The sequence below is a fragment of the Astatotilapia calliptera genome, chromosome 6, assembly GCF_900246225.1.
Source record: "Astatotilapia calliptera chromosome 6, fAstCal1.2, whole genome shotgun sequence".
NCBI classification, from domain to species: domain Eukaryota; kingdom Metazoa; phylum Chordata; class Actinopteri; order Cichliformes; family Cichlidae; genus Astatotilapia; species Astatotilapia calliptera.
The window spans coordinates 25516704-25544505 of record NC_039307.1 but is presented as its reverse complement, the minus strand read 5'-3'; the positions used below and the strand labels follow the sequence as shown (position 1 = coordinate 25544505).

Genomic DNA, 27802 nt, shown 5'->3' with positions numbered 1-27802 from the left:
ACTTACAATGCCATCAAGTTTCTTCTTTATGCTGGGTAAGACTGTTTATATTATATTATATTATACATACAGATATTATATATATATATATATATATATATATATATATATATATATATATATATATATATATATATATATATATATATATATATATATATATAATGTGTGTGTGTGTGTGTGTGTGTGTGTGTGTGTGTGTGTGTGAATGAGAATGGGGTGTGTCCCTCAATAGAAATTCTTCCATCTGGGTTCAGATCGTAATTTTTACAATGTGAATTTAATAAAATCACATAATCTGACAGAACATTGTTTTCGCAGATTAAATGTGAGAGTGTTGTACGTTGCACTTAAACCACTGTGTGCATAAAAAGGTTCTCAGGCACGCTGCCTTAACACACAGGAAGATTCAGTTCAATAAGGCTGCGTGTGTTTTATATAATGGGAACTAGGTCTTATATCCTGCTGTAGTGCTTTTGTGCACGATTTCACATATGGCTGTAGAAATGTGTAGAAATGAAAGTTTTTGTAACATCTGGGGAGTAATTTCCCAAGTTGTTAATGCATTGTATTAAAGTTATTTTCTTGCTATATATATGTCGTATTTTTTTTAAGATTATGAGCTGAAAGTGGACGTTTTATAGGTGTGTATTGTACTACCTGTGAGTTTCATACTGTGTTAAATGATAAGGCACTCTGAAACAGTGGGTCTAATGCGTGTTGGGTAAAAGGAACTGGGGAAAGACAAGAGGAAATGCATAGAAAGGCCAAAAAAGGTATGCTGAAACTGAATTTAATGATAAGGTAATCAGGTTTGATATATTGTTTTGACCTATTAGAACATTATATTTATTTTTTGTGTAGGTTTGGTTGTGGGGACCGCCATAGCAAACAAAACAATACTTGAGACAGATCTTAACACCTCCATCACCAACACCACCAGCACCTTCATCACCAACACCACCACCTTCATTACCAACACCAGCACAATGAACACGACCATCAATTATGATCAAACTACCATCAAGACAAGCAACTCAAGTACTGAAATGAACGTCAGCACTGAATCTTCTGGTGAGAGCTATTATCTGAACTCCTTTTACAATAAAGCCTATACTGTAAAGCAGTTCTTTCAGATATTTTAACCCTTGTAAATGGTCCAAACTTCACAGTTTCTTATTTTTCTTAACATAAAAAAAATGTTTTGATTGTTTTGTTGTAGGAAACAGCGCAACAAGTGTTGCTACTACAGGTAGAGCAAATCCCAGCAGTCAGACTGTCACTGAAACTAAAAGGACCACAAAACCTCAAACCACACCTGCACCGGGTGGTCCTGTGGCATCTCAAACCACAAAAGGCACATTCCCGAAGAGTAAGCTGGGACTGATTTCTTACATTACCAAAATCAGCATGATTATTCATAGCTCTCTGCATGCCAATAACTGTGTTGATTGTAATAAACCCTTCATCTGCAGATCAAACAGATGAAACAGTTGTTGCAACAATCCAATTGAAAAGGTTCGCACGATTTTGCAGTTCTCCTCATTTCGACAGGATTAGCTCACAGCCTCGTCATGCAACCGTTTTTAGTGGAAAACCTCAGATAAACCCTGGCGTGCTTGCATCGAGGCACGTTTTGCAGCTAAACATCCAGATATTTTCTGCAGGAATAAAACAAGAATGATGGAGGCAAACATAAGTTCCAGAGGCCAGAATTGGCCTAGCAAAGATACGAATTTGGTCCACTGGACATCTTTGTGGCCCTTGATCTTAAATGAGTTTCCCTGAGCTAGAGGAAAGAGTTGCTTGAAATTGCTTGAAACAAAAGTGCAAATGAATATGAATATCCTTAATGTCAGCTGTGGGTGTTTTTCGATTGGATTATGGATAGACTAACGTTTTATGACAACTCATTGGCAGGTTTTTTATTTCATACAAGCGTCTTGTATATCTCACAGGTTCCACGTCCAGTCCAAAGACAGCTGGCTCTGACAAAACTGGTGAGTTAAACATACGTCAGCATGTCTGTGCCTCACAGAGGCTAGAACCTTTCTGTCAAATCTAGTGTGTAAATCTACAGTCACATGCCACTTCATTAAGTCCACCTGTTCTTCTGCTCATCGATCAAATATCTGCTCAGCCAATCACATGACAGCAACTCAATGCATTTAGGCATGTGCATGAACAAGAGAGCGTCAGAATGGGAAGAAAGTTTTATTTAAGTGACTTTAAATGTCACGTGATTGTTGGGGCAGGATTGAGTATTTGGGACAACTGCTGATCTGGTGGGATTTTCCCCACACAACCATCTCTAGGGTTTACATAGAATGATCTGAAAAACAGAAAATATCTAGTGAGCGGCAGTACTCTGGGAGAAGGAGAGGATAATAGATTGACTGCAGGGAAAAGCAACTCAAACTATCAGTTTGTGCTCGACACAAGGTGTGCAGAAGAGCGTCTCTGAATGCACAACACATTAAATCTTGAAGCAGAAGGGCAACGGCAGCAGGAGGCCCCATCAGGTGCCACTCCTGTTGTATAAGAACAGGAAAGTGAAGTTACAGTTTGCACAACTCAACAAAACTCGAAAACTGAATTTGAAAAATGCTACCTGATCTGTGGCGTTCTGGTGGTAGGGTCAGCAATATGCTATAAAAGCATGGATCCATCCTGCTTTGTATAAATGTCAGAATGGACCAGAAACTTCTGAGGAATGTTCTCAGCACCCTGTTGAATCTACGCCTCGGAGAATCAAGGCATCACTGATTGCATAGTGTAACTAATGAAGTGTCCTGTGAGTGTAGGTCTTTACTTGGAGGTCTGTGGGTCACAGTGCATAGCCACAGTGTTGGCAGATGTGCTTCACTCTAAACATGAATTGTATTTCCTCCTTCAGGTATCATCATTGTAGTCATTATCATCCTCGTGGTTGTGGCATTTTTACTTGTCTGTTACGTGACAAAGAAAAGAAGAAGAGTAAGTAAAGAAGCTCTACATTCAATACCCAACAAAGAATGGTTTGACTGGGTTTCATACTGTTTGCTAAACATGTAGGTACAGACAGCGATTTATTCATAAAGACTGGGAGTGTGCGGGGAACTGATATCCTTGTTTGGTCCAAAGATTTTTTCAAAATGTGTGGTATCATGGTCATATAACTGCAGCTTTTGTTGCTCAGTTTAAGCCAGGGATCTGTGTTGCATGTAAAGAAAAACATTTAAATAAAGGCACTAATGCGTTCCCCTGTGTTCTGGATCTCCTCAGCGCTACTCAGTTGATTTTTCCTCCAGACAAGATGAAGTCAACATCCCTCTCAGCACCGTGGCGCCTGTTGATACCGCACCTCAAAATGGTCAGTTATTGGCTGGAGACAATGTGTCGCCTTAAATATAACATCGTTCTGTTTTTTGAACCAGGTTCCTCCATCTGAATAAATAAACATTTTTCCTGTCTGAATATTTTTCAGGTCTGAAAACCTTCGAAAGTACAGAAACTACTGCGAAAGAGCCAGAAGAACTGGAGGCAAAGCCAGGAGGCGCAGATGAAGTTAAACCCGAAGCACAGGAGGAGCAGAAAGGTAAGAACAAACCTGTCTGGATCTTTTTCACAATATTTGACTTGTCACAATAGGAAACCCAGATTTTACTCACAACTTCAACAACGGTTTTTTGATATTGTACCAATAATTCACTTTGAATTTTTCACACCAGCGCCTTTCCTGTTATGATGTGTTAAAGAAAATGGTTTCCGCGTGTGTGAAACTCAGATAAACAGCATGTGTTTGGTGGATTAAAAATGGTGTGAGTGTATAACGGTGTTTGCCACTTCCTCTTTCTTAAGATGTGTTAAGAGAACAAAAAGGAAGTCCTGTTCGTGACACCGCTCCTCACACGTTACCGTAGCAACATCCACGGATGCTGTAAATATTGAAATAGTGAAATCTTTATGTGTACATGACTCAGACGTTGACTTAACGGTTAACACGAAACTTAAAATATGAAATGAAGTCAGTTTGTTTAGAGGGAAAATCTGATGCAATACACACCAGTCTGACTCACACAGTTCTCCAGTATTCTGAAATGTGTGTGTGCACAGCTAACAAAGTTTTCTAGTTTAAAAAAAGCTCCCACAACAGATGCCCTGCAGTACTTTAGCCCACCACTTGATGGAAATGGGAGCTAAGTTAAGAAACAAGGAGTATGGTTAGTTTCCCTTTACCCAAGTAGATGCAAGATCTAATAAATAAATAAATCCTGAGGTTGTGGAAAGCTGTATCCCTAAGCCTTTGTGCAGGGAATCATGGAGATGAGCTTTTGCTCTTCTGTGACTTTTATATACAACATTGTTCCCTTTTTGTCATGCACTTGCTCATTAAAATGTTGTTGCTTTAATATTTTCGTTTCCTTATAAATGAATAAAGTTTGTCCGATCCTAGTATTCTCCTTGTGTGACATTGTGGCGTGTCTCTCTGCCTTCCCCAACAATGTCTTGTCCCAGTTGTTGTGAAAAGGGTCTGCTTTTTGTTTGTTTCCCCCTCTCGTGTGACAGTAAAAATGAAATTTTGCCATCTGCGTTTGATACTAATGTTGTCTAATCTCTGTGACAAGAATCTGTAGCACCTACTAGAAATGTACACTCACTTGCAGACATTTGGGGAACTGCTACTGTTGGTTTTGTGGGCAAAAGAGGTGTCAAGACAGCAAGTTAGTTTCATTGTTTGTTTAAATTTTTTTTTTATATCTACTATTTTAGGGCTTGAAAAAATCATTTTAAATTTGAAGAAGGCAAAGTTGATTTTGGGGGGGCAATAGTTGAATTCGGTGTGAGAGGAAACAAGCATATACGCCCTTTTCAGGCTTTGGAAATTGAAGCCTGCTAAACACATGTCATTTCCATATAGGTAGTTTATGACATAGTACTGTGTAAAAAATCTTGTGCCCGTCGTTGCTTCTTCTGTATTTTACTGGAAACAGGTGCAGCAATTTAATGAAAAATCCACAATCATAAATGGAAATACAGCATATGAGGCAAAAAAAAGACCTCTTGAAAGCAAACTAGAAAAAGTTGCATTTCCTGCAAAAATGCAGTGTGAATGCCGTGTAGTGGAATCTGAAGACAGCAGAAGAAGGAGAGCTATCTGTTGAAAACACTGTGTAGAAGCTGAACTCTGCTGAAAGCAGATTACATGTAAGCAGGGAAGATGTGCAGCATCTGTCACATGTACTCGAACCCTTGCCACCAGAGCTCACGGCAGCTGCGCATCCGACTGCTGATAAGAGGGGAATCAGCAGACTTTCTGCTGAAAAGAGGAAAAGAAGCTGAAGTTTGTGCTAAAAACAGCTTAAGAAGCTGGAATTTGTGCTGAAAAGTAGTGAAAAACTGAAAATGTTGCAAAAAGAGGTGAAAAGCTGAAATTTGTGTGGAAAAGAGTTTAAACAGTGGAAGTGTTAACTGAAAAAAATGTTGCCATAAGCGGGATTCGATCCCGGGCCTCCTGGTCAGAGAACGACTGCCCCTCTCACTGAGCTAAAACGTGGCTCAGCCCAGCAAGCAAAACTAGTGATCACACTGATAATGTGGTCCCTGTTAGCAAATGGGCCAAAAAATGGCATAAAAGGCTGAATATCTGAAAAAGTATAAAAGTTATCATCACCAAAAGATATAGCAGAAATAGCAGAACAGTTTAAAGTTTGAACGGTGAAAATCGACTGAAAACTGAGGGAGTAGTTAAGAAATGGAGCAACTAGAATAATAAAGGATAAAGAATAAAGAGAAACAGGGTCTCAATAGTGTGAATGCCTGTGAGGCATTCACACTATTGAGGTGTAGCTCAAGATCAGCCTATTTTCTTGCATGTCAGATAGAGTGGTGTATAATCTTGTGCAGAGCGGTGCACAGACACAGATCTAACACAGACCCTGAGTAGCAGAAAATAATGACTGCGGCTCACATTGACAGGCATCTTAAAGCCACACATTGAGATAAGCACATTGTTGTGACTTTTGCAAACTGCGTGTCGTGCAAAAGGGGTATGGGCTGACGTTTTTAGGAGACTTTTCACTTGTCTTGTCTTGCTGACCACTGAGAGAGCTTTGCACTTCCAGAAATATTGCATACTGATTCAAACGGTGCATTTGTTACAGTTTATTTTGGTTGGGTTTAATATTTTTCTTCAGGATCAAAATTGCTGTACAGCTATTTTAGATAGAAAGATTTAACTAATGACACAAAAGCTGACTCTTATCACCCATTATGATCTTTTATCAGGACCGAGTACTCCTCTGGCCAGTGAGTTGGCAACATTATTTATCATTTGTATTTGGACCGATCACAAATACTTCTCTTTTTTTCTCTGTACAGTGGCCATTTTTAAACAGAAAACTGTGTTTTAACCGTGGATACATCTCAAATATACAGATCAAATAACGCTCACACAGAAAGCCAGAAATAAGCAATAGTTACTCACGTGTTGTCAGTGTGTTTAAGCATCAAATCAAAGCAGGCAGGATTTACTCACAATTGACAGCAAAAGCAAGGAAAGCAACTGTCCTGGCTCTCTCTGAAATGAACCAATCAAAGGTCAGTTTGATAGCAAGTTACTCTGCACAGCCCTTGACCTGAAAGGCAGCATGTATAAAAACTGCCATCAGTCTAGAAACGCACAATAATTTGCTCAAATGTGGGTATAATAGCTTGGTATATCTACAGGAAGTGTTTGAGGTGCTTTTTTCAGCCATCCCACTGAAAAATCGAACACACGTGCTTCTATTTTTCAGCATTTAGAATCAGACTATATGTGTTAACTTGACGAGAAGCACTTTTTTTCCCCTTTTTTTTAATGTAAATATTTAAATAGTGATTGTACTGTACTGTGAGTAAGTCAATACTGTGCTTGAATGGAAACACAAATCCAAGTTGCTGTTAACCAGCTGCTTTTGCTGCACTCAAAAAAATATTTATGCCCAAAATCCTACGTAAATGTCCCGTGTAACTTTGTAACATAACTACAATGCCAAATGGAATCTGGTCAAATGAAACCTAGTTGACTGGTATACATGTCAGCTAGGTTTCACATTTCACTGTGTTATTACATCTTCCAACAAACCGATGCATTCTCATAAACTTATAATAAATCTATTAAAAATACATAGCAGTGGGTTTGTGGTTTGTGGAAGCTGCCCCACCATATTTGAATTCAGTGGCCAGGAATGACTCCTCGCTTCTTACTAATGGCATTTTATATTTGCGGCTAAAAACCGGCCACATATGTAGTAAGTTGTGCCTCAAACTTTAAACTCAAGATATTAAGCATAATAACTATGGTTTATCATTAGAGGCGAGGTCTTTTGATCCTTTTCCTCCTCACCTAAAATCTCATCTACTGAATTGAAGTCAGGGCTCTAACACAAATGCTAATTAATTACAGATATTATTGCACGTTCTTATTCTCAGTAGATTAGACATGTAATCTTACTGTCTCCAGACAGCTGACAAGTTTGCTATATAAAAACACCAGCTGGCTATAGGCTAACATTATGTCAGTTAATATTAGGCTTGAGTATCCTAAAAATCTCACCTTTCCTCTGATAAACAGTTACATACTCACGCCATATGAAATTTTATTTAATTAGTGGTGGAGTCCAGCAATTTTAGACCCACTTCAAAGGTTTCACTAATGCTGGCAAACAGCAGGTAACACAAGCTAACAACAGCTAACAGAGGCTAACAGTAGCTAAAACAGTAGCACTTACCAACAGCTCAGAATATCCCCAGCAACAATTCAACTCGGTATGGCTGCCATGGTCAAAAGTGAGCTGATTCACATTGCACTCCTTTCACATAGTTTTAGAGTCCTTTTCCAGAGTGAATAAAGTTTCTCACCCAACATTGACAGCTGAGGTAAACAGTAGACCGACAGCCTTCCACAAGTAGGAAAAAACCAAGTTATAATTTTTTTTTTGTTTTGTTTTTATCGGAGAACTGTACATGTGCAGCTTTTTCAATTACAAGGTATTCCTCACTTTATACTATATTTTACTCTTAAGGTAAAGGCTTATGATGAGCTGTATGTGGGGCTGAACAGAAATGAGAAAAAGGCTTGTAAAGATCGGCTAGGCAGAGCTCAAACTGGAAAGGATGTGCAGCAGATTAGGGTGGTTAAGGATAGACATTGAACTCTTATAAAAAGTGAAGAGAGTATGTTGAGAAAGAGTACTTTGAGGAGCTAATAATTAAGGGAAATGAGAGAAAAAGGACGACGGATGGAGGACAGTGAATCAGGAAGTGCAGAGGACTTGCAGAGGAGTGGAAGAGGCAGCTGGTCCAGATGGACGGTATGAAGATACGTTTAACCAGGATGTTTAACACAGTTCTGGAGGGAGAGATCATGCCTGAGGAATGGAGAATGGATGTGCAGAGCTGCGTCACTACAGAAGATAAAACTGAAGAATCATACCATGAAGCTAGTTGTTGAAGCCAAGGTTAAGAAGAGAGGTGATTATCAGTGAGCAGCAGCATGGTTTCATGTCAAGAACGAGCTCTACAGACGTGATGTTTGCTTTGAGAGTGGTGATGAAGAAGTACTGAGAACGTTAGACCTGTTGTTTGCAAATAGATGTGTTGCCCCCTGGTGGCAGTTGAAAAAAAAGCAAAGAGTTGCGCATTGGCTTCATGTTTAAAACCCAAATGAAATAGTAGTTAGAGGCTGATCCTGCCAGGAATCCACCTGTGAAGAATAGCTTAGCAAAGGCTCGAATAACGACTGACCAGCCAGCTTAGTCATTCCACAATTACGTCTTGAAGAACAGCCATCTTCCTCTTTCCCTAATTTCTCCTTTCCCTCTCCCTAAGACTGGGTCAGATAATAATGGGGCCGCCCTACTTTCCCACAGCCTCCAACAGCTGCATGGCTGTGGCTCATTAGGAAGTGATCACTAATCAGCTGCATCATTACCAACATGGTGGCCCCCTCAAATGCTTTTGCCCAAGAAATATCATGCCTGAGGACAAACTACTTCAGGCTGTTTAAGTGGAAATGCTGTGATTATGGGGCACCTAAATAATTCAAACAGCGGTTCTGCAATGTCATCTAGATTTAAAGGAAAAAATGAAGAAATGTTTCAAGAATTTCACACAATTAACTTATTGCAAAAGTTTAACATTCTGTCGAAAAGGTATGACACAAATACAGGGGCATTCCAGTATTTTCAAACTCAGTCCGTGTGTTTATTCTACTTATCCACATTGTTTCAGTTTCCATTTATTTTAATCACTGTTTTTTATCTTGAGAACCACAAAAAACAGCTGTGCTTTCTGCTTTTGTTGTCCTTTACAGCTGAGACTGATAAATCTGTTGCTGATCCCAGCACTGAGTCTGCAACTCCAGCTCCTGCTCCCGCTCCAGACAGCTCTGAGGACAAGCCCAAAGCGGATGTAGCTGAGCCTCCTGCACCTGTGGAGTCCACTGTGGAAGTCAAAACTGATGATGAGGCCGCTGTCTCCAACAAGACTTCAGTGGAGTCCCTGAAGGAGACAAATGAGAACAACAGCAACAACGCTGGCTTCATTCAGACGAGAAGTTGGTATTTAGATCATTTGTTCCCTCTAAACATTCATCACAGGTCCTTCACCTTCGGAAATCCTAAAATACAGTTTACAGAAACGCCCGTATAGTACACTGAGTATGATACAGGCCTTCAAACACTCAGGTCTCATGGATTTGTCTTAACAAATCCCAAACTCGCTCGCGAACTTACTGTTCTGCTATATGGGGTAAACGTTCAGCTCTTCCGTGTTCATATCCGAGTTACAACAAAATGCAACATTTCAACACACTGCCGTCTAACAGAGAAACAACAAAAGCAGAACTTTCGTGCATATTGTGAATTCCTTCCTCTATTTACCCTGAAAATCTAGATTACTGTGAAACATTGGAAGGTAGATTAAGACTTTTTCTTTCAGCCTGACATGTGTACACAGTTCTTAGTCAGTGTAATTGTGTAAAGGATCTTCTCTAAAATGAGTGTGAAAGAATGCCCCTTCTAGTGGTTGGATAGTGTAAGTAATAGGGAATAACAGCATGTGTAGGTGTGATCTTTGCGATCAGCTGAACTCGAATCAAACTGATCTTCTAAAAATTGTCTTTTTGTGATAAATTTATGTAAGCAAAATCACTTAAAGAGTACTGTGACAGACTAGAGGTGTATCCAGGGTGTACCCCACTTCTTACTCTGTGGCATCTGGGATAGGCTCCCCCACTGTCAAAGTAAACCAGGAAACACAGGACAAGCACGGCGACCGAGAACTAACCACGAGACACGGCTGAGAGGGAAGACAGATGACTAAACATAGAAAGAACAAACCCTACACTAGAGATGTGACACACTAAACATGGAAGGCAAAGGGACAAAACCTAAGAACCAGGAATCCCAAAGACACAGACATGACACTGACTGAGAAGACAGGGAACGTGGAACATGGAGCATTGGAGGCGCACAGAAGCAGACACCAAGAGAAAATCATAAATAATGAAATCAATGACTATAAATAACACAAAACACTCTGTCAACAACCATGACACCATTCAAATTTGGCTTAAGTCCATCAAGGTCTTCAGTGTCAACTTAATTATTAATTTATTGGTTGGAAAATGACAAAAAGCCGTGTGTATAGTCAACTTAAATTACTGGAAAAAGATTAAAAATATCAAGTATGATTGATCGGTAAAGAGATAATAATGCTGTATAGAGCTATTTAAAACTATGTTTTTACTGCCATTGTTTGTATTGGCACCATATGGGCATACGGGCAATGATATGGATATGTGGATTTTTAATATCACGTTACTTCGGACCTCTAACCTGTTCTTCAAGGTCAAATAAGGTCAAACTTTCACAAAATGTCTTTAATATCTTCTGGACATCAGGTCTTGTTTGATCACATAATGGCTTAGTGGGGCAGAGAAATATTTTGTACATAACTGTGGAAGTGGACTCTAACCTCCAACCCATCACTGTCAGGTGATGGGTTGTCAGTTTAAGTATTTTTCAGTTTAAATACTGCAGCATTGTCCTGTTTTCATGTGTCATTAAAAACAAATCAACCCAGTTTCAGTATGGTATTAATGCTACTTTCAGTTCAGTGATGAGCACCACCCCCTTGTTTGTGAGCTCTGACTTTATTTTTCTAAAACCTGGTTGCCTGTTTTCTGTTCAATGTAATGAGAGGACGTCCTTTGTGGTGATTTTGGGTAGTAATGTCCTGTTTTCAAAATATTTGCAACCCAATTCCAGTATGATTGAAACTGAATTGATAAAGACAGAAGACCTACAGTTTAATGCATTTTAGCATAGATATTAATAAATTCATAAATCCACAGGATAAAAGAAGAAATCAAACTCTGAGCTGGTGTGTATTTCCCCCCAAACCTTCAGAGCCCTACATTAAACAGTTCTTATTATTACAGACAGTCGGTGCCAGCTTAGACTCCTCAAAAGCTAATATGTCAACTGAGCACTCACCTTCCTGCTCTGATGTCTGGCCCTCCTCCACCTTCTTCTCTGACAGACTGACTCCCCGTCCTGAGTAAAATCCTTTCTGCCTCATCCTGCCCTCTGCTTCCTCATGGTTAAAAATGTGAGCTATAAGTCCCGCTATCCACTACAAAGGACACTGAATACAAGTTTCACTTTGAATGGGGTGCATTTCTGAACTCTTACTAAAGTTAAGATCCTCAAATTGAAGAAATTTGAGTCTAAGCAATAGAAGTATCACTTAACCTTCCTTGTGGCCATAAAATATGGAAGCCCAGGATGTCATATAGGTTGCATAAAAGGTGCTTGGTGTAGCGGTCTCAGTCTCATATCCCCCAACAGAGGACAAAAATTAATAGCGGGGTTTTACGAGGATATGGGGATTCTAAATATCACATTTTACCTCACTTTTACATTTCACATCTGCCTTACTTTTAAGCTGATCCCCAAATTTGTTACACCTTTAAAGAGAGTGTTGCCAGCCAGTTAGACATATACCGTATTATAATGCTACATATTAAGTTCACGTTATTCGTGTCCACTTATTTACTTAATCAATATCTACTCCTACATAATGTTTGTGTAATCAAAGTAAACATCTGTCACGTCGCTCTTATCTGATTTTTGCTGCACTGCAAACTTCTTAAAGCGCATTTAAACAGAAAGGCGAAAACAAAATGAATATGTACTAAATACAGCGTTATTCCCTTAAAAGTAAATGCTCCCCAGAGAGTGAGTTGCCTCTGCAGAGGTGTGCGCTTCTTGTTTTTCTTTCCTTGATTTGACTTCTCCTCTAGTTTTGACCGTCAAGCAAGTGGTTTTTGACATGATAGTGTGCATCCACAACGCACCCACAGCTACACCCTATTTCTGTTTCTTTTGAATAGATTTGATCTTCTGGGAAGTTCCTCTCGACTGTCCGGTGGGAGATATTGTGGCAGCCTGGTAACCGTGCTGTTCCTCAGAAACTTGGTAAGACTACATAACACTACAAGACAAATGCTGTGCTGCAGCTGCTCCACCGCTCAGCCAGCTTAGCTGTTAATAAAAGGACAACTCCCGCCACCAGCTGAAAGTCAACCACATACGACCAGCGGGCGTGCAGTGTTACAGCTTCCTGTCCTGAAGTAACTTATTAAAAATAGAAATACCATAACCATAAAATCTAAATTTGTCTAATGTCCAAGTCCTGAAATTGTAAATCATCTTGACAGCCTGACATCCAGCGGCTTATAAATACTCATCATGGGAAACTGCAACCAAAACCGAGCATAAGTGAAACATGAAGTAGTATTACATACACGAGTTAGTTAAGTTGATTGTTGAATCAAAGTCAATTTTGCAAGCTGCTGACTGGATCGCCATCATTTCCACAATTAGGCAATAACAGAGAGACACACCCAAGCCAAACACTTCTATCAAAATGTGTTTCTGCAAACTCTGAGTCATGCTTGACATCACTCCTTTATTCATCTGACGTCTCCCGCTCTGTTTTTCGCTGATGGATGACATCCTTCTCTCACACGAGTAGTAACACGGATCCTCTCGGTCTAATCATCACATGCTTTGGATGTAAGGCCCACATCTGCACCTGCAGTCCACCCTCTCTTCCTATCAGCTCAACAATGCTCCGGGCTGCAGCCAGAGGCCTGAGGAATTCACACTGCTCTTAACAGCTGATGATAAGCTCACATCTGAGAGGCTAACTGCTCGGGAGCTCGGCGTTTTCAGTCACGGATCATTTCCGCTCTCACAGAAACAGCAGCTTCAGAAATGCCGGGAATGTCCATTTCTGCAAAGGCAATCGCTTCTAGTTCTGTCTCTGATACTTGCTCACATGTTTAGTGGGTCTTTAAGATAAGAAAAATGAAGGCAATCAGCATGACTGTGAAATCAGCTATGCATTTACACAATATTACAGTTAACTATTTGATCATTGGCATCCAAACCTCTATTTCAAAACGTTCTTATTGTGCTGTCCGTAGGAAAAGTGCAGGTTTTCCCATTATCAATGATGAATGGGACTGAGACTGCTTTCATTTTGCTAACAGCAGCTGTGATTTTTCTACAGTGTCACGTCAAAGTACATTCTGTGACAAATCTTTTCTTCAGTAGTTGGCAGGCAGCTTTGTTTGTGGATTTAGACTCTGTGGTGGCAATTAGTTTTTCTTTTCCTGTAACTGAAGTTCATTTTTTATATGCCTGGCTATGTTGGACCAATGAAATGCCTCTCTAATTATATTGCTGAAGGCAGGAGTGGGCAATTAATTTTCCTAAGGAGTCACATGAGAAACTGGGACTGTTGTGGAAAGCTGCGTAATAACAATAATAATGTCAATAACAATATTAATAGAAAAATTACATAAAGCATATAACTAGACACATACTAATACTTAATTCAGTTCAATACTGAATTCAGTTCAGCAGTGCAGCCCTCCACAACAGTCCCAGAAAATATACATGCAAGCTCTCTAACTCTGCATAATACACCAAGCATATAAATGCAATCAGTTTGATGCCGTGTGTGTTCATTAGTCTGAGAAGCTTAGCTGGATGTGGTCTAGTGTTCTGAAATCAGCATTATTTTAGGCTTCAGAGTGAGTAATGAGCATGCTTAACAAAGCACTTACTAAAGCGCTTACGGAGTCTAAAACTCACAGAACCACTTTAGCGTGTGCCATCCATAGCACCTTACTTTATTCAAAGTGCAATGGAACAATGTAACTGTCTCTAGAAATATGTAAATTCTGCATAACAGGAAAGCCAAATATGACTATGTTTTATAGACAAAGTTTGCTTTTATAAGTTACCCTGCAGGATTCATTTACAATAAGCATGACATACAACATAAAAACATTGTTTTCTATCTTAGTCATGTCAAGAAGTAATTATTATTCTTTTTAATTCATGGTCCAAATGGATGGCATAGATCAAACAGCTAGCATGTGTTTGTGCAGAGGTGCCAAAGACTGCAGTTCATGGAATGGTCAGTCTTAGAGACACGTTAAAATACCCACCTGTACAGTAGAAGTGTACATGAAAATAATTTTTAAAAAAAACCTTTGGTTACTAATTTTCCCTCTTCTTACTCACCTGTTAAAACTGCCTAATCTGCACACGAGTGACAGGTCGATGTTACCAGCTGCTTGCAAGGCTTGATCTTTAATCCTCTAAGTTTTGAAGTTTGGAGGATTTTTATGCAGTTATGTGCCAAATAATATCACTTGCTGTGTTTTTAGTATCACTAGCAGTCTATATAGTTAGGCACAAAGGTGGCAGACATCAAAAGTTTCTCATCCAGAATGCTCTGTTTTATTTTGTTTTTTCATAAATCCAAAAAGTACTCAGCTCTAACCCAGCACGTTTTAAAGGTGTACTTGAAGAGAGATGAAAGGCTTCTAAGAAAGCAACTACATTTTTATACCTAACAAGTTAAGAGTGAGACATGATGCCTCAGATGCCAAAAGACACCCTGTGTGAATCTCTTAGCTGGCCTGGGAATGAGAACAGGCAGTCTGGAGAACCATCAGAAAAAAGAAAAGTGAAGACTGCACTGATCCCCACCTGGTTTGGGAAGTGATGAGCAAGGTGAAGTTTAAAGGCTGGAGGGGAAGATAATGGACATGAGCTGCCAGGTCATAAACTAAACCAGCATAATTAGACCTGAGACTTTGCTGTGTTATTTTCCAGTCAGAGCAAAGCTTTCATGTCTGATGGTTAATGTTGGTGGAAACTGCCGGTACCGCCTGGGAAGAATATTTCACGGTGAGGAAGAGGCAGAAGTGAAAGAAGGATAGACTCAGATTTTACTCTTTGAGACAAGCAAAGCTAGTAGTTAGCGGGAAGCAGCAGAGGCACTTACTGGAAAGGTGGTGTAGAAACAGGTCAAAGAGATGAAGAGAGATGAAGATCTGTGGCTGAAGATGGTGGTTTGCCTTTCCTGAGCTTTTGTGTGTGGAACACAAAGTAACACAAACAGTACAAAAGAAAATAAAAATATTAATACAAACTTTTTTCTGTTTTTTTTAGAAGCTGTCTCTATTTTCTTACAATTTTCTTGGGAGACATATAAACATAAATTTGTGGCGGGCTGGATGACAATAGCGCAGTGCTGAACACAGGGTCTTTATCTCAGTAATAACAGTGAAGGAAAGCTTCCTGCTCGTGAGGTTTGATGTGGTTCAATCTGGCAGGTCAGCCGTTACACCTGGGAAGCTTTGCAGAAGGGAGGGACTGCTGGAAAACACCGACAAGCCCTTCACACTGCAGAAACAGTGAAGAAAGAAAGAAACAGCTGGCGGAGGCTGGATCAGCCCCTTTTTCCCTACACGTTGTGCTGCTAAGCACCAAGTTTTTGCTAAAACTTTTCAACTGCAAAGTCACAAGACAGCAATTACACCTGTGTTATTTGCACTGCGTTTGCAGAATGATCCTGTGCATGCAGCTTTGAGAGAATGGTGGAGTGAACGGTTTTACTGCAATGATTTATTATGAGATGAGAGAAGTTTCAGGAGCATTGAGTTTATGCGATTTAAGAAGGCATGTTTAAAGTATCTTGTGGTAAAATACATTCATCGTCTAAATGTCTGTAAGGGTTGATCGTATCTGCATAACATAATGGATTAAAATAGCAGTAAATGAGCATTAGTGGATGGATGGACTGATCACAGAGCAGGGGATTTTCTTTTTGTTTAATTATAGTCTTGCTAAATCATAAGTAAATGGTCATCTATATCAAAGTCTCTCACGATCGCCAAAATATTCTTAAATCAATTACTATATCAGATTTACATTACTGTGCAAAAGTTTTGAATCACTCATTTCTTTATATTTTGCTCGGAAAATGGGAAATAGTCAGAGTGAGTTATTGGAACGTGTGCAAAAATGGATGGAAATACAGTATGTTAAGGCAAAAACAGAGTTTGTACAATTGTAGCAATTTTTATTCTTCAACACAGCCTGAACTCTCTCGGGTGATCTTTCTTCTAATTTCTTTAAGTTGTCTTCAGGAATAGTTCTCCAGGCTTCTTGAAGGACATTCAAAGCTCTTCTTTGGATGTTGGCTGATTTTTGTTCTGTTCTCTGTCGAGATGATCCCACACTCTTTATTCATGTTGAGATGCCGGGTCTGGGGAGGCCAATCCGTGACTGATAAATGTTCCATTGTGTGTTTTTCTATCCAGGTATGCTTTTACTGCATTGGCAGTGTTTGGGATCATTGTCTTGCTGAAAAAGCCACTGCCAGTCAGATGCTTTCAACATGGTATTACATGGTGGATTAAAATCTGATGGCACATTTCTTTGTTCATATTTCCATAAATTTTGAAAGATCCCCAACACCACTGGTTCAAATATAGTCCCAAACAATGGAAGGAGCCAGCATCGTGTTTTACAGATGACTGTAGATACTCACTATTGTACCTCTCTCCTGAGCTCATCCTTACTTACTGAACCAAAAACTTCACATTTGGATTCATCACTCCATCAGATCAGTTGCCACTAATTTTCAGTCTTGTGGGGAGGTTTTTTGGCACAACTCAGCTTTTTCTCCCAGTTCCCCTTCCTTAAGCATTGCTTCCTGACAGCTACCCATCCACTGGGACCATTTGTGATGAGGCTTTAATTAACAATAAATGGATCGACTGAATGATAGCTGTGTCTCTCAGGTCCTGTGTCAGGTCTTTGCTGGATTTTTTTCTTATCTCATAAGTTTGTTCGTTTTGGTCCATGATTTACTAGAATCGCCATTTCTCCTGGAGTATTGCTCAGAATTGAATCAAACTTCCAAACAATGATCACCAACTCACAGTTTTATTTTCAGATCGTCTTCAGAAAATGATAGTTTGCAAGTTAGCGCATCCAATATAGAAACAATCTATAAAATGTGCTTCTAAAGTTAGGAATTGAACTCGTGTTTTTAGGGACATTAAAGGAAATGAGACTGTGCTTTAGTTGAATTCTTTAAAATGCTTGGAAGGAACTGACCTGTAGCAGAGGTCAAGGTCAACAAATCATTGACTAACCATTCCAGGCATACAAGTGACTGACTCTTCCTGATGAAATGTAAAGAGGATAAATCTGTCAGTAGCGTTTGGCCTTTGACCTTTGGAGATGACATTTTCTGTAACACCTTTCAAATCTCTTAGAAAAATGTGCTCTAAACAAAACTGAGTGATGGGACATGTTTTTGTTTAGTGTGCTTGTTTGGAGTGAGCCTCTTTTGAGGTCATAATTTGATTTGGTAAGAAGGCTCAAACACTCGCAGACGAGGTCATCCAGACTTTTTCAACCTGAAATCAGGGCAAAACTTTAAAGCATGACGTTGCAACACTTACAGCAGATTAACACCATGTGCTGTGTTTTTATATGTAGAACTTCATCATCGATCTTTAACAAAACCACAGAGTTTACCCTCTTTCTTTGGCTGCTTGACTTTAGAGGTTCTGGGTTTAAATCCTTCACAAAGGTCATAGGTCACATAGTCCTTATTACAGGGTACACAGTGACTGCAGAAGGATAATGTGGCCTCAGTGTCAGAATGAACTGGCTCACATTCTTTGCCTGTCACTGAACAAGTCTCTGCAGAACTGTGTTCGCAGCAGCCGTTGCGATGAGTCGTCCAACACACATTTAACAATTCGTCTAGTCACTCTACTCTAAGTGGAGCTGTATTTCTCCATCATACACCTATTTTTTACTGCATGATATTAAACTGGAATCCTGCTGAAGAATATACAAAAGCAACAATGAGAGTGAGTGCTCTGTTAAGGTCAGGGCAGCTGCAGACACTACAGCCAAGTAGCTGCTCCTGTTACAGTGGGGCAAAAAAGTATTTAGTCAGCCACCGATTGTGCAAGTTCCCCCACCTAAAATGATGACAGAGGTCAGTAATTTGCACCAGAGGTACACTTCAACTGTGAGAGACAGAATGTGAAAAAATAATCCATGAATTCACATGGTAGGATTTGTAAAGAATTTATTCGTAAATCAGGGTGGAAAATAAGTATTTGGTCAACAACAAAAATACAACTCAATACTTTGTAACCTTTGTTGGCAATAACAGAGGTCAAACGTTTACTATAGGTCTTTACCAGGTTTGCACACACAGTAGCTGGTATTTTGGCCCATTCCTCCATGCAGATCTTCTCGAGAGCAGTGATGTTTTGGGGCTGTCGCCGAGCAACACGGACTTTCAACTCCCGCCACAGATTTTCTATGGGGTTGAGGTCTGGGGACTGGCTAGGCCACTCCAGGACTTTCAAATGCTTCTTACGGAGCCACTCCTTTGTTGCCCGGGCAGTGTGTTTTGGATCATTGTCATGTTGGAAGACCCAGCCTCGTTTCATCTTCAAAGTTCTCACTGATGGAAGGAGGTTTTGGCTCAAAATCTCACGATACATGGCCCCATTCATTCTGTCCTTAACACGGATCAGTCGTCCTGTCCCCTTGGCAGAAAAACAGCCCCATAGCATGATGTTTCCACCCCCATGCTTCACAGTAGGTATGGTGTTCTTGGGATGCAACTCAGTATTCTTCTTCCTCCAAACACGACGAGTTGAGTTTATACCAAAAAGTTCTACTTTGGTTTCATCTGACCACATGACATTCTCCCAATCCTCTGCTGTATCATCCATGTGCTCTCTGGCAAACTTCAGACGGGCCTGGACATGCACTGGCTTCAGCAGCGGAACACGTCTGGCACTGCGGGATTTGATTCCCTGCCGTTGTAGTGTGTTACTGATGGTGACCTTTGTTACTTTGGTCCCAGCTCTCTGCAGGTCATTCACCAGGTCCCCCCGTGTGGTTCTGGGATCTTTGCTCACCGTTCTCATGATCATTTTGACCCCACGGGATGAGACCTTGCGTGGAGCCCCAGATCGAGGGAGATTATCAGTGGTCTTGTATGTCTTCCATTTTCTGATGATTGCTCCCACAGTTGATTTTTTCACACCAAGCTGCTTGCCTATTGTAGATTCACTCTTCCCAGTCTGGTGCAGGTCTACAATACTTTTCCTGGTGTCCTTCGAAAGCTCTTTGGTCTTGGCCATGGCGGCGTTTGGAGTCTGACTGTTTGAGGCTGTGGACAGGTGTCTTTTATACAGATGATGAGTTCAAACAGGTGCCATTCATACAGGTAACGAGTGGGGGACAGAAAAGCTTCTTACAGAAGACGTTACAGGTCTGTGAGAGCCAGAGATTTTCCTTGTTTGAGGTGACCAAATACTTATTTTCCACCCTGATTTACGAATAAATTCTTTACAAATCCTACCATGTGGATTCATGGATTTTTTTTTCACATTCTGTCTCTCACAGTTGAAGTGTACCTCTGGTGCAAATTACTGACCTCTGTCATCATTTTAGGTGGGGGAACTTGCACAATCGGTGGCTGACTAAATACTTTTTTGCCCCACTGTATACTTTTCCTTGGAGGAGGCATGCATAACTGGTGGGAGTGCAGTCCACAGACAAACAGGCACACAGACGCCAATACAGAGCCTTGCATTGGCCCTTTGACGATGCTATTAACATTGCACTGACCCAAGAGAACTTGTGCATACTCCCAGACATAGAAATTAAAAAATACTGGAAACGTCTCATTTGTACTTTACCTTTGGCCTCAATCTTTTTATTTTAAGAGTTGTCAAAGAATGCCTGACCTTGACCTTCGCTATTTACACTTGAAGCATTTTACACAGTGTCACATTTTCTAGATTCTTCTTTTGTGCTTTGAAAGTGGAACCACAAAACATTTAAAGGAACTAATTTAGGAGTTTATGTGTGTACCATGCTGCATTTCACTCAAAGGACAGGACAGTGGGGAAAGCACAGTGAAAACACTTTGTGGAGAAAGCAGAAATAATAGCTTAGAACTACTGTGAATTGACGTATCCTTGGGCAAGATGCTGAACCCTGAGCTGCCTCCAATGCATTCATCAGAGTGGAAGTGAGAGTGTGTATAAGGTAAAAGCGCTGTATGAATGTGTGTGATTGGGTGAATGACACGAGTTACTAGCCCGTCACTAAAAATGTGGTGTCACAGTGGGTCAGTTTTTTGCAGTCTGTATCTGTATTGCCTTTACTCTGCCTGGTTACTAGTTTTTTAGCAATTTGATCAATGGCAGCTGAACGTAGTTCATGAACTTGGCATGATAATTGATTCACAGAATTATTCATGGGAGATTTTGTATATATGTAAAACATATGAGATTGTTAACTTGGATATATATTAAAGAGTTTTGATTCATTTCACACTACTTTCTGTGCTGTATTCAGCTGCTGTACATTACAGCTCAGCCTGCATAGATAAACCCTGTACACTAGTCCCCTGGTATGACCATCCCTGCCCATGTCCTTTTCAATATTAAGGAATGATGAGGATACTATATCACATTGTTCAGCAGTCACTTCTTCAAGCATAGCTGTCATGAATCTTGAATGATGTAAGCATCTTTAGACACAATCAATAGTGTAACTGCTGGGAGGCGGGGACAGTCACACTCAGACATGATACAGTTCAAATTCAGCTAATCTGAAAGTGGCCATGCTAGCCTCTGTCTAAGGCTATAATTAGGTTAAGACCTATATGGTGACTGTTAGCATGTTCACATTGCCGATGTTGACATACCAATGCTCCAAAGGTCACGTTTGCGATATTCATTATCTTAGTTTAGCTTGTTGCCATGGTAACATATATTAACTGATGCAGAAAACAAAGGTGAGGGCATGTATTAAGTTTTCCTGGCATTTACAAACCAAAGCGTTCTACAAATGTTAAACATGACTGATCAAAGTTATTATGGCTAATTTAGACTAGCTGGACTTTCAGGGATTCCAAACCCTGCATTAAATTTCTACAGGTGCAAAGAAGTAGAAGTAGAAACCAACCCTGTGAGCCTGTCTGACTGAATGGAGGAAAAATAGAGTGTTATCTGGACCAAATCTGATATCTTCCGATCTGTGGACCAACAAAATTTACTCCAAAACAATAAAGGCAAGAGATGCAACCATTTTCATGTCCAAAACTTAATGTAGCTGACCTACGATTCCCCCAAAAAGCCTACAACATAATGCTTCCTCTCTGGTTGTCCTCTCCGGGCTGGTTTTTAAACATTCCTCTTCGGGCTTAGAGCAGTTGGCAGGGCTGCTGTGATCAGTAGGGCCTGCTGACAGATGGACATTCATCCACCTGCTGGTATCGCCTCCGGCATCAGCTTCACATTCCTCAGGCGGTGTCAAACTGTCAGAAACACACTGTGACTTTATTACATCTCTGTTTCTCATCAGTAACACACGGTTTAAAGTGAACTTGGGTCACATGACAGATCCTAAAAAGTCGAAACTTTGTTTTGCTTTTATGTTGTGAAGTGAGTCAAGCTTTTAGTTCTTCTATATCGAAGCATTCAAATGGAAAAACTAGACTCTTTTAAAATCTATGCAGACCTGCAGACTATAATCCGCATATTACATTGACAGACACTAATGTTTAATTTATGTTGTTGTGGTTGTGCACATTTGTGGAGGTATTTGCCTACGGGGAGCCTAAAAAAGGGGCTTTCAACTGCCACAAACATGCTCAGTCTGTAAAAAAACTTACTGCGTGTCGCTTGTGCATCTGTCAAATGCTGACATTTTGAGTGGGCCAGAACAGAAAAGGAAGAAAAGCTGAAAAGAAAACAAAACTCCAACACAGATTAAAAACATTAAAAAGACAGCATGAAAAGTATGTTATAATCAGTGTTGGGTAAGTTACTTTAAATTAGTAACTTAGTTACATTACTAGTAACTAGTAATCTAGTATCATAAGTAACTCAGTTACTTCAAGTTACTCGTTACTTTCAAAGTAACTAGTTACTAGGGAAAGTAACTTTGGTTTTATTCATAATTTTCTTGTTAATGTGTTGCCTCCATAACTTTGCCAGTCTTTTGACTAGAGACCAGCCCGCCATTATAGGGAAAAATCATAAAGCCTTTGAATGAAAACAAACGCTGTTGTGACAGTGATGTACACTGTTTTGATGGTATACAATCGTTTGTTGTAAGACTCAGATAATTATTTTTTAAAAGCTGGACATTTTAAATGAGAATAAGAGAGAAACGTATTTCCTTGTGCCCCCCTCTCCCTGTTAATGCCCTACCTGGCCCCCTGGCAACACTTTGCTAGACCCGCCCCTGCACAGTTACCAGCTGTCAGCTATGTAAAAAAGGATCCTGGTGTTATTTGTCTCTCAGAAACAGTTCATAACTTCCCTTCAACTCATTCATGTCACCTAAAAGGTAAACCTGTTTCTCCATCACCTGTTCAGCTCTGATGATTCAGTAAGGACATCTCCTGGTTTCATCTTCATGTTTCCCTCTCACCAGATAACCAAACAGATATCATGACCAGCAGCTTTTACAGCTGTGGCTCCTGCAAACATCAGCTGATACTAGATATTAATATTAAATAAATTCTAACAACAGCTGATCAAGCTTAAACGTGCTGCTGTTGTTTAGCGCGACATCCGCTGTGTTTCTTTTCACCTCAATACGAAACGCGTGATATTTTCTCTGAATACGAGACGATTCCGTTTTTTGGCAACTCTAATAATTAACCTTATGAACAAAATAAAGTTCAACATCATTAACATCATAGCACCCACCCAGCTGTATAGAAACTCCATCATGCTAGCTAGTACGCAGTACGAAAAAGTCAGAATAACGAAAATAAACTCCACCTAAACTTGGGTTATATCTGACACAGATAGACTGCAGGTCATAACTTCTTACCTGAAGTTCAGTTCACACTCGGACCAGCGGCTGCCTCGGGTCTCTCTTCCTTGTGCGTCCCCTTTCTCTCATCCACCTGCTGGCCTCTACCACTTGCTAATGTTACTGAATCTGTGGAAGCTCCGCGATAGCCACCACACGAAGTAACGAGTAACGACCCTATCTAAATCCCAGTAACGACTAACGCGTTCCTGATTTTGGCATAATAACTAGTTACCGTGCTCGTTACCACAATAATAACGTAGTTACTGTAACGCGTTATTAAGTAACGCGTTACAGTCCCAACACTGGTTATAATTCAATCTTCTTCATGACAGGCCACAAGCAAGAGTAGAGACCGGCTATAGTACAGACTTCTGACACCTGCCCCATCTAAGACAGACACTTTCTTTCAACACGCTGCCAACACTCGACTACCACTGAACCATAATTTCACTATAATGGATACACACCACAAACTTGATGTGTAGCGACTACTAGCGGCACTAATTATTGACCAACTGGCAAATATGCTAGCTAGCCAGGAACCCCGCGCCTTTATAGCGCTAGTCAGCAGCAGCTCCTCGTGTCCCCAGGTGTTGTTTAAGTCACTAAAGACGTGTTCAAGAGGGAAAAAAATCATTAAGCTAATCTAAGTAAAACTGTTGGTACCACAACACTAAAAAAGCAAAACATTAACTTCTAGAGGTGAAAAAATGAAGCAAATGCAGTCGTATAGATCCTTAAATGACAACTTGAAACTCAAAAATGAACATGCTTGCAGTCTGGTAAATAAATAAAAATGGTATCTTTGTCTAATTTTTACTGTTTTTATAGCTGAACTTAGGTCACGTTTAAGTTTGGTTTAGGTCACGGGAAGCTTTAAAGGTTGAGGTAGAGTCATTAAGGTTGCACTTGCTTGTTTTTCTGCATGTACATGTGTTTTAAGCATGTATTGTGCTAGCACCCCATCAAATATCACTGAATTACAGCTGCACCCTGCTAATCAAATTAGCTAAAACTGCTAGCCACTTAGCAAACTGTCCAGCTCTACTCTGTCATCCAAAATATGATCATATCTGGCATAAATTCCAAACTGGAGGCTTCAAACCATTGATTCAAAAACCATGTTTGATGTCTGTCTTTTATAAACATATATTTAAATAGTTTCGTAGATGCTAAAAATCTACATTACTAAAAATTTCTGCTGTTTTAAGCTACCTTATGAGAGCAGCTCACCAACTTCAATAGTTCTACCATATGAGATAAATTAGTGTTTCTTATCTTACCGCATCGTATTCCTGTACTGTAGTCATTGAATGTGTGTGTATTCTTCCATGAGTAATGATATTAAGATTACTATTACTTTGACTCGCTGATTATGTTGTCTGGGTGGAGGCACTGCATTAAAAGTAACAGTGTGTTATAAAAGCCACAGAATACACAAAAGATGAAGGTGCTGCAGTTAGTCTGCAAGATGTGAACTGAAACTTTGTCTGAGGCTATTTTTATGAAAGCGTAGTGTAAGTGTCCATAGATCTCTGTGATTATGAACCTCAAAGCCACAGATTGTAATATTTTTTGTCATTATATGAGGTGATGTTGTGATTATTTACAGGTAAACTATAAATCGCCATCATGTTCCTCTGTGAGCACCGTTTCTCTTGGTTCAGGAAAGTTAACCTTAGACTAATCAATCTGTCAGGTCTGAAGCATTTTATCATCCAGGTATTTTTGTGCAAGTCTGTATAAGTCAGTAGTCCTAATAAAAACTTCACAAAAAACACACAACTTAAGGTCATGACACATGGTGTAACCTTTTCAGCTGTTAATTGTGTGGGTGAGGTATCATGAGAGTCAATGAGCAGCAATTATACAAATGGGATTTTGAATGGATGGTTATTATCAGAAGAGAAAAGTAAAGTTGATGTATTTAAATTTGTTTTGTTCGAGTAGTCACGGTTCTTGTTTAAACCAATTTTTTAATTGTTCTTTTGAAGCTTCCGTACATAATTTGAAAATTGATTTATTCAAGTAAAGATTCTGAAAATACCTTTTATAAAAATTAAAAGTCAGCTCATTATTTGGACAAAGATTTGTAAAAACTCTAAAAATGAGCCCTGCAGTGCTGTTGTCACTTGTACCTCCGGGACTTGGTTTGTTTCTGTTTAAACACTTACTAGTTAACCATAAAACACAGCAATAGATGTAGAGTTAGCATTATGTCAGTCATCCTTTCCCTCAAACAGATGGTTCTCCATAGGGTTTAAAGGTCATGTCAAAGGCCACATAAACTTGGCCAAAGCAGAAGTTACAAGTGGAAAAAGCAGGTGATTGCAGAACACGTGACTGTGGGAAAGGATGCACTGTTTTCATTGCTCTGTTTCTTTTTTCTCACTCTCTCTCTTTATTTTTTTTGCAGACCAAAGGAAAAAAGAGGCCGTCGGGGAAAAGGATATTTCTATTCAAAGTGTATTCACTGATAACTGTGATACAAGCTTGTTTTTTTGTTGTTTTTTTTGTAGCATATACAGTAATGTGGAAAAGTCTTGAGCCAGCCAATATTTCTTTGTATTTTGCGAGACAAATCGGAAACATTTTTTATTTTTAAACATGTCCAAGTATACGTGGACGTACAATATGTAATCAAATACTGAGTTTGCATAATTCTAGTGAGGTGTGAAGTTAATATTTGGTATGACAACGGAAAGCTTTCTTGTCATTTCTTAAAGTAGCCTTCAGGAATAGTTCTCCAGGCCTCTTGAAGGACATTCAAAGCTCTTCTTTGGATGTTGGCTCGGTACCAAACGACTGCGTTTGGGGACCGCTGACATAGTGGATAAAAATCTGATGGATGTTTCTCTGAAAATGTCAGGTACTACGACTGAAACAACAGGTACTACGAGTGAAACAACAGCCAATGTCCAAAGAAAAACTTTGAAAGACCTTCAGAAAGCCTGGAGAACTATTGATCAAGACCCTGCTACCAGAACGTCTGGCTTCTTGAAAGCAAAATACTTTTTAAATTGAGGTGTATCTCAAGACTTTTGGACAGTGCTGTAAGCTTTTTCAAAGTTAATTGTTCGCTTTTCGTTGTTTTAGTAATTACTGAACTTGTCTTCTGAATATGTATTGTGGCTTTTATTCATCACTGTTCAGGTCATAACCCCTTCAATAGACTGGCGCTCTGTCCAAGTGTGTACTGCACCTCTTACCCAATGGCTGACAAACACCAATCAAACCATTTTGTTTGGTTTACACTTATTGTTAACCAATCAAAAACAAACAAACAAAAATGTTAATTTAATTTAAAACATTATACATAATCCATTTGAGAGGCACACAAAAGCACTTACTACACGTTTTTGCCATATTGTAAAAAAAAAAAAAAAAAGTGTTATAAATTTACAAGGTGAGTGTGAAGCAGAGAATATGCATTCAGATTTGCTCACTTAATAAATACACTGGCTGTAAGTGGTAATCATTTCCAAAATGGTTGTTTAAGAATCACCCGTTTCAGGCATTCAGAAATAATGTAAAAGCACTCCTAACTAATGGATCTATTAACTAATCATTTAAGCACAATTTTAAACTAAAACATGCATATTAAGGTTTTCTACATTGGTATTACTGGCCTTGATATAAATAATGTAAATAAATCCATGCATAAGTGTGTGTATATACAATGATTGGCTTGATATGGTCACTGCTACTTCACCAAACAAAGTTATTTGAATCCTGGCTCCAAAACTCTTTACTCATTTTTGGCATGTATTTGTAAAATATGAATAATATGAAAATGACAGAGGCTTGTCAGATCTGATCAAATTGTGCTTTCCTCAGTTTAAGAGGAAGTGCTTTACAGAAGCTCCATTTTGCTGTTTTACGTTCTTCCTATAACAGTGTGAAGCTTCGTGTTGCACCACTTGTTATGACGTGACTTTTGTTTGAATTTCATTTGATTTGTATTAAATAAAAACTTTTTTTCTTTGTCCAGAAGCCTATTTTTCTTCCCCCACCGTTAGCAAATAGTAATTAACATTTGGTGAGGTGTAACACTGTGCTGCACATAGGTTGATACCTGCTTCTCCTTTTAGTGTAGTGAGGCCATGATTAGTACTAATTAAATCTGAACATATTGGCTGAAATGAGAATCATATTTAATGGTGCTGTACAGCAAATTTACATCTACATGAATACGATTACAGACGCGGCCGTGCAATTTAACACACAATAAAGCCTAATTAACTGCCATGTCCATTTTCAGCTCATCGCTAATAGACTGGCCTATATTTATGTTTCCTGTCTAAATTCATGAGGCACATAATATTCTTATAATTTCCATCTACAGCAATGAGCTGCCCAGTGTTTGGGGCCGATCCAGCTGCTATATCCAGCCTGTTTCCATGGGCTTCCGCTCCCCTTTAATGACAAATGACAGCATCAGCCTATATCAATCTGCCCCACAGGATGCTTTAATCCGCCATTAAGCAGATGAAATGTTGCACTGAGCCCGCAGAGCAGCA

At 39.6% G+C, this 27802-nt stretch overlaps 1 protein-coding gene across 1 annotated transcript; it reads left to right on the top strand.

Moving 5' to 3' along the window:
* Positions 1–25824, top strand: LOC113024348 (uncharacterized transmembrane protein DDB_G0282483). Its single transcript, XM_026171334.1, has 11 exons — positions 1–35; positions 706–776; positions 865–1074; positions 1223–1372; positions 1959–2000; positions 2897–2976; positions 3265–3352; positions 3467–3577; positions 9335–9577; positions 12419–12503; positions 25699–25824. Exons 2-10 carry the CDS (start codon positions 755–757, stop codon positions 12478–12480), a joined length of 1008 nt encoding a protein of 335 aa, XP_026027119.1. The 5' UTR covers positions 1–35; positions 706–754; the 3' UTR covers positions 12481–12503; positions 25699–25824.
* The last annotated feature ends 1978 nt before the right edge of the window (positions 25825–27802 follow it).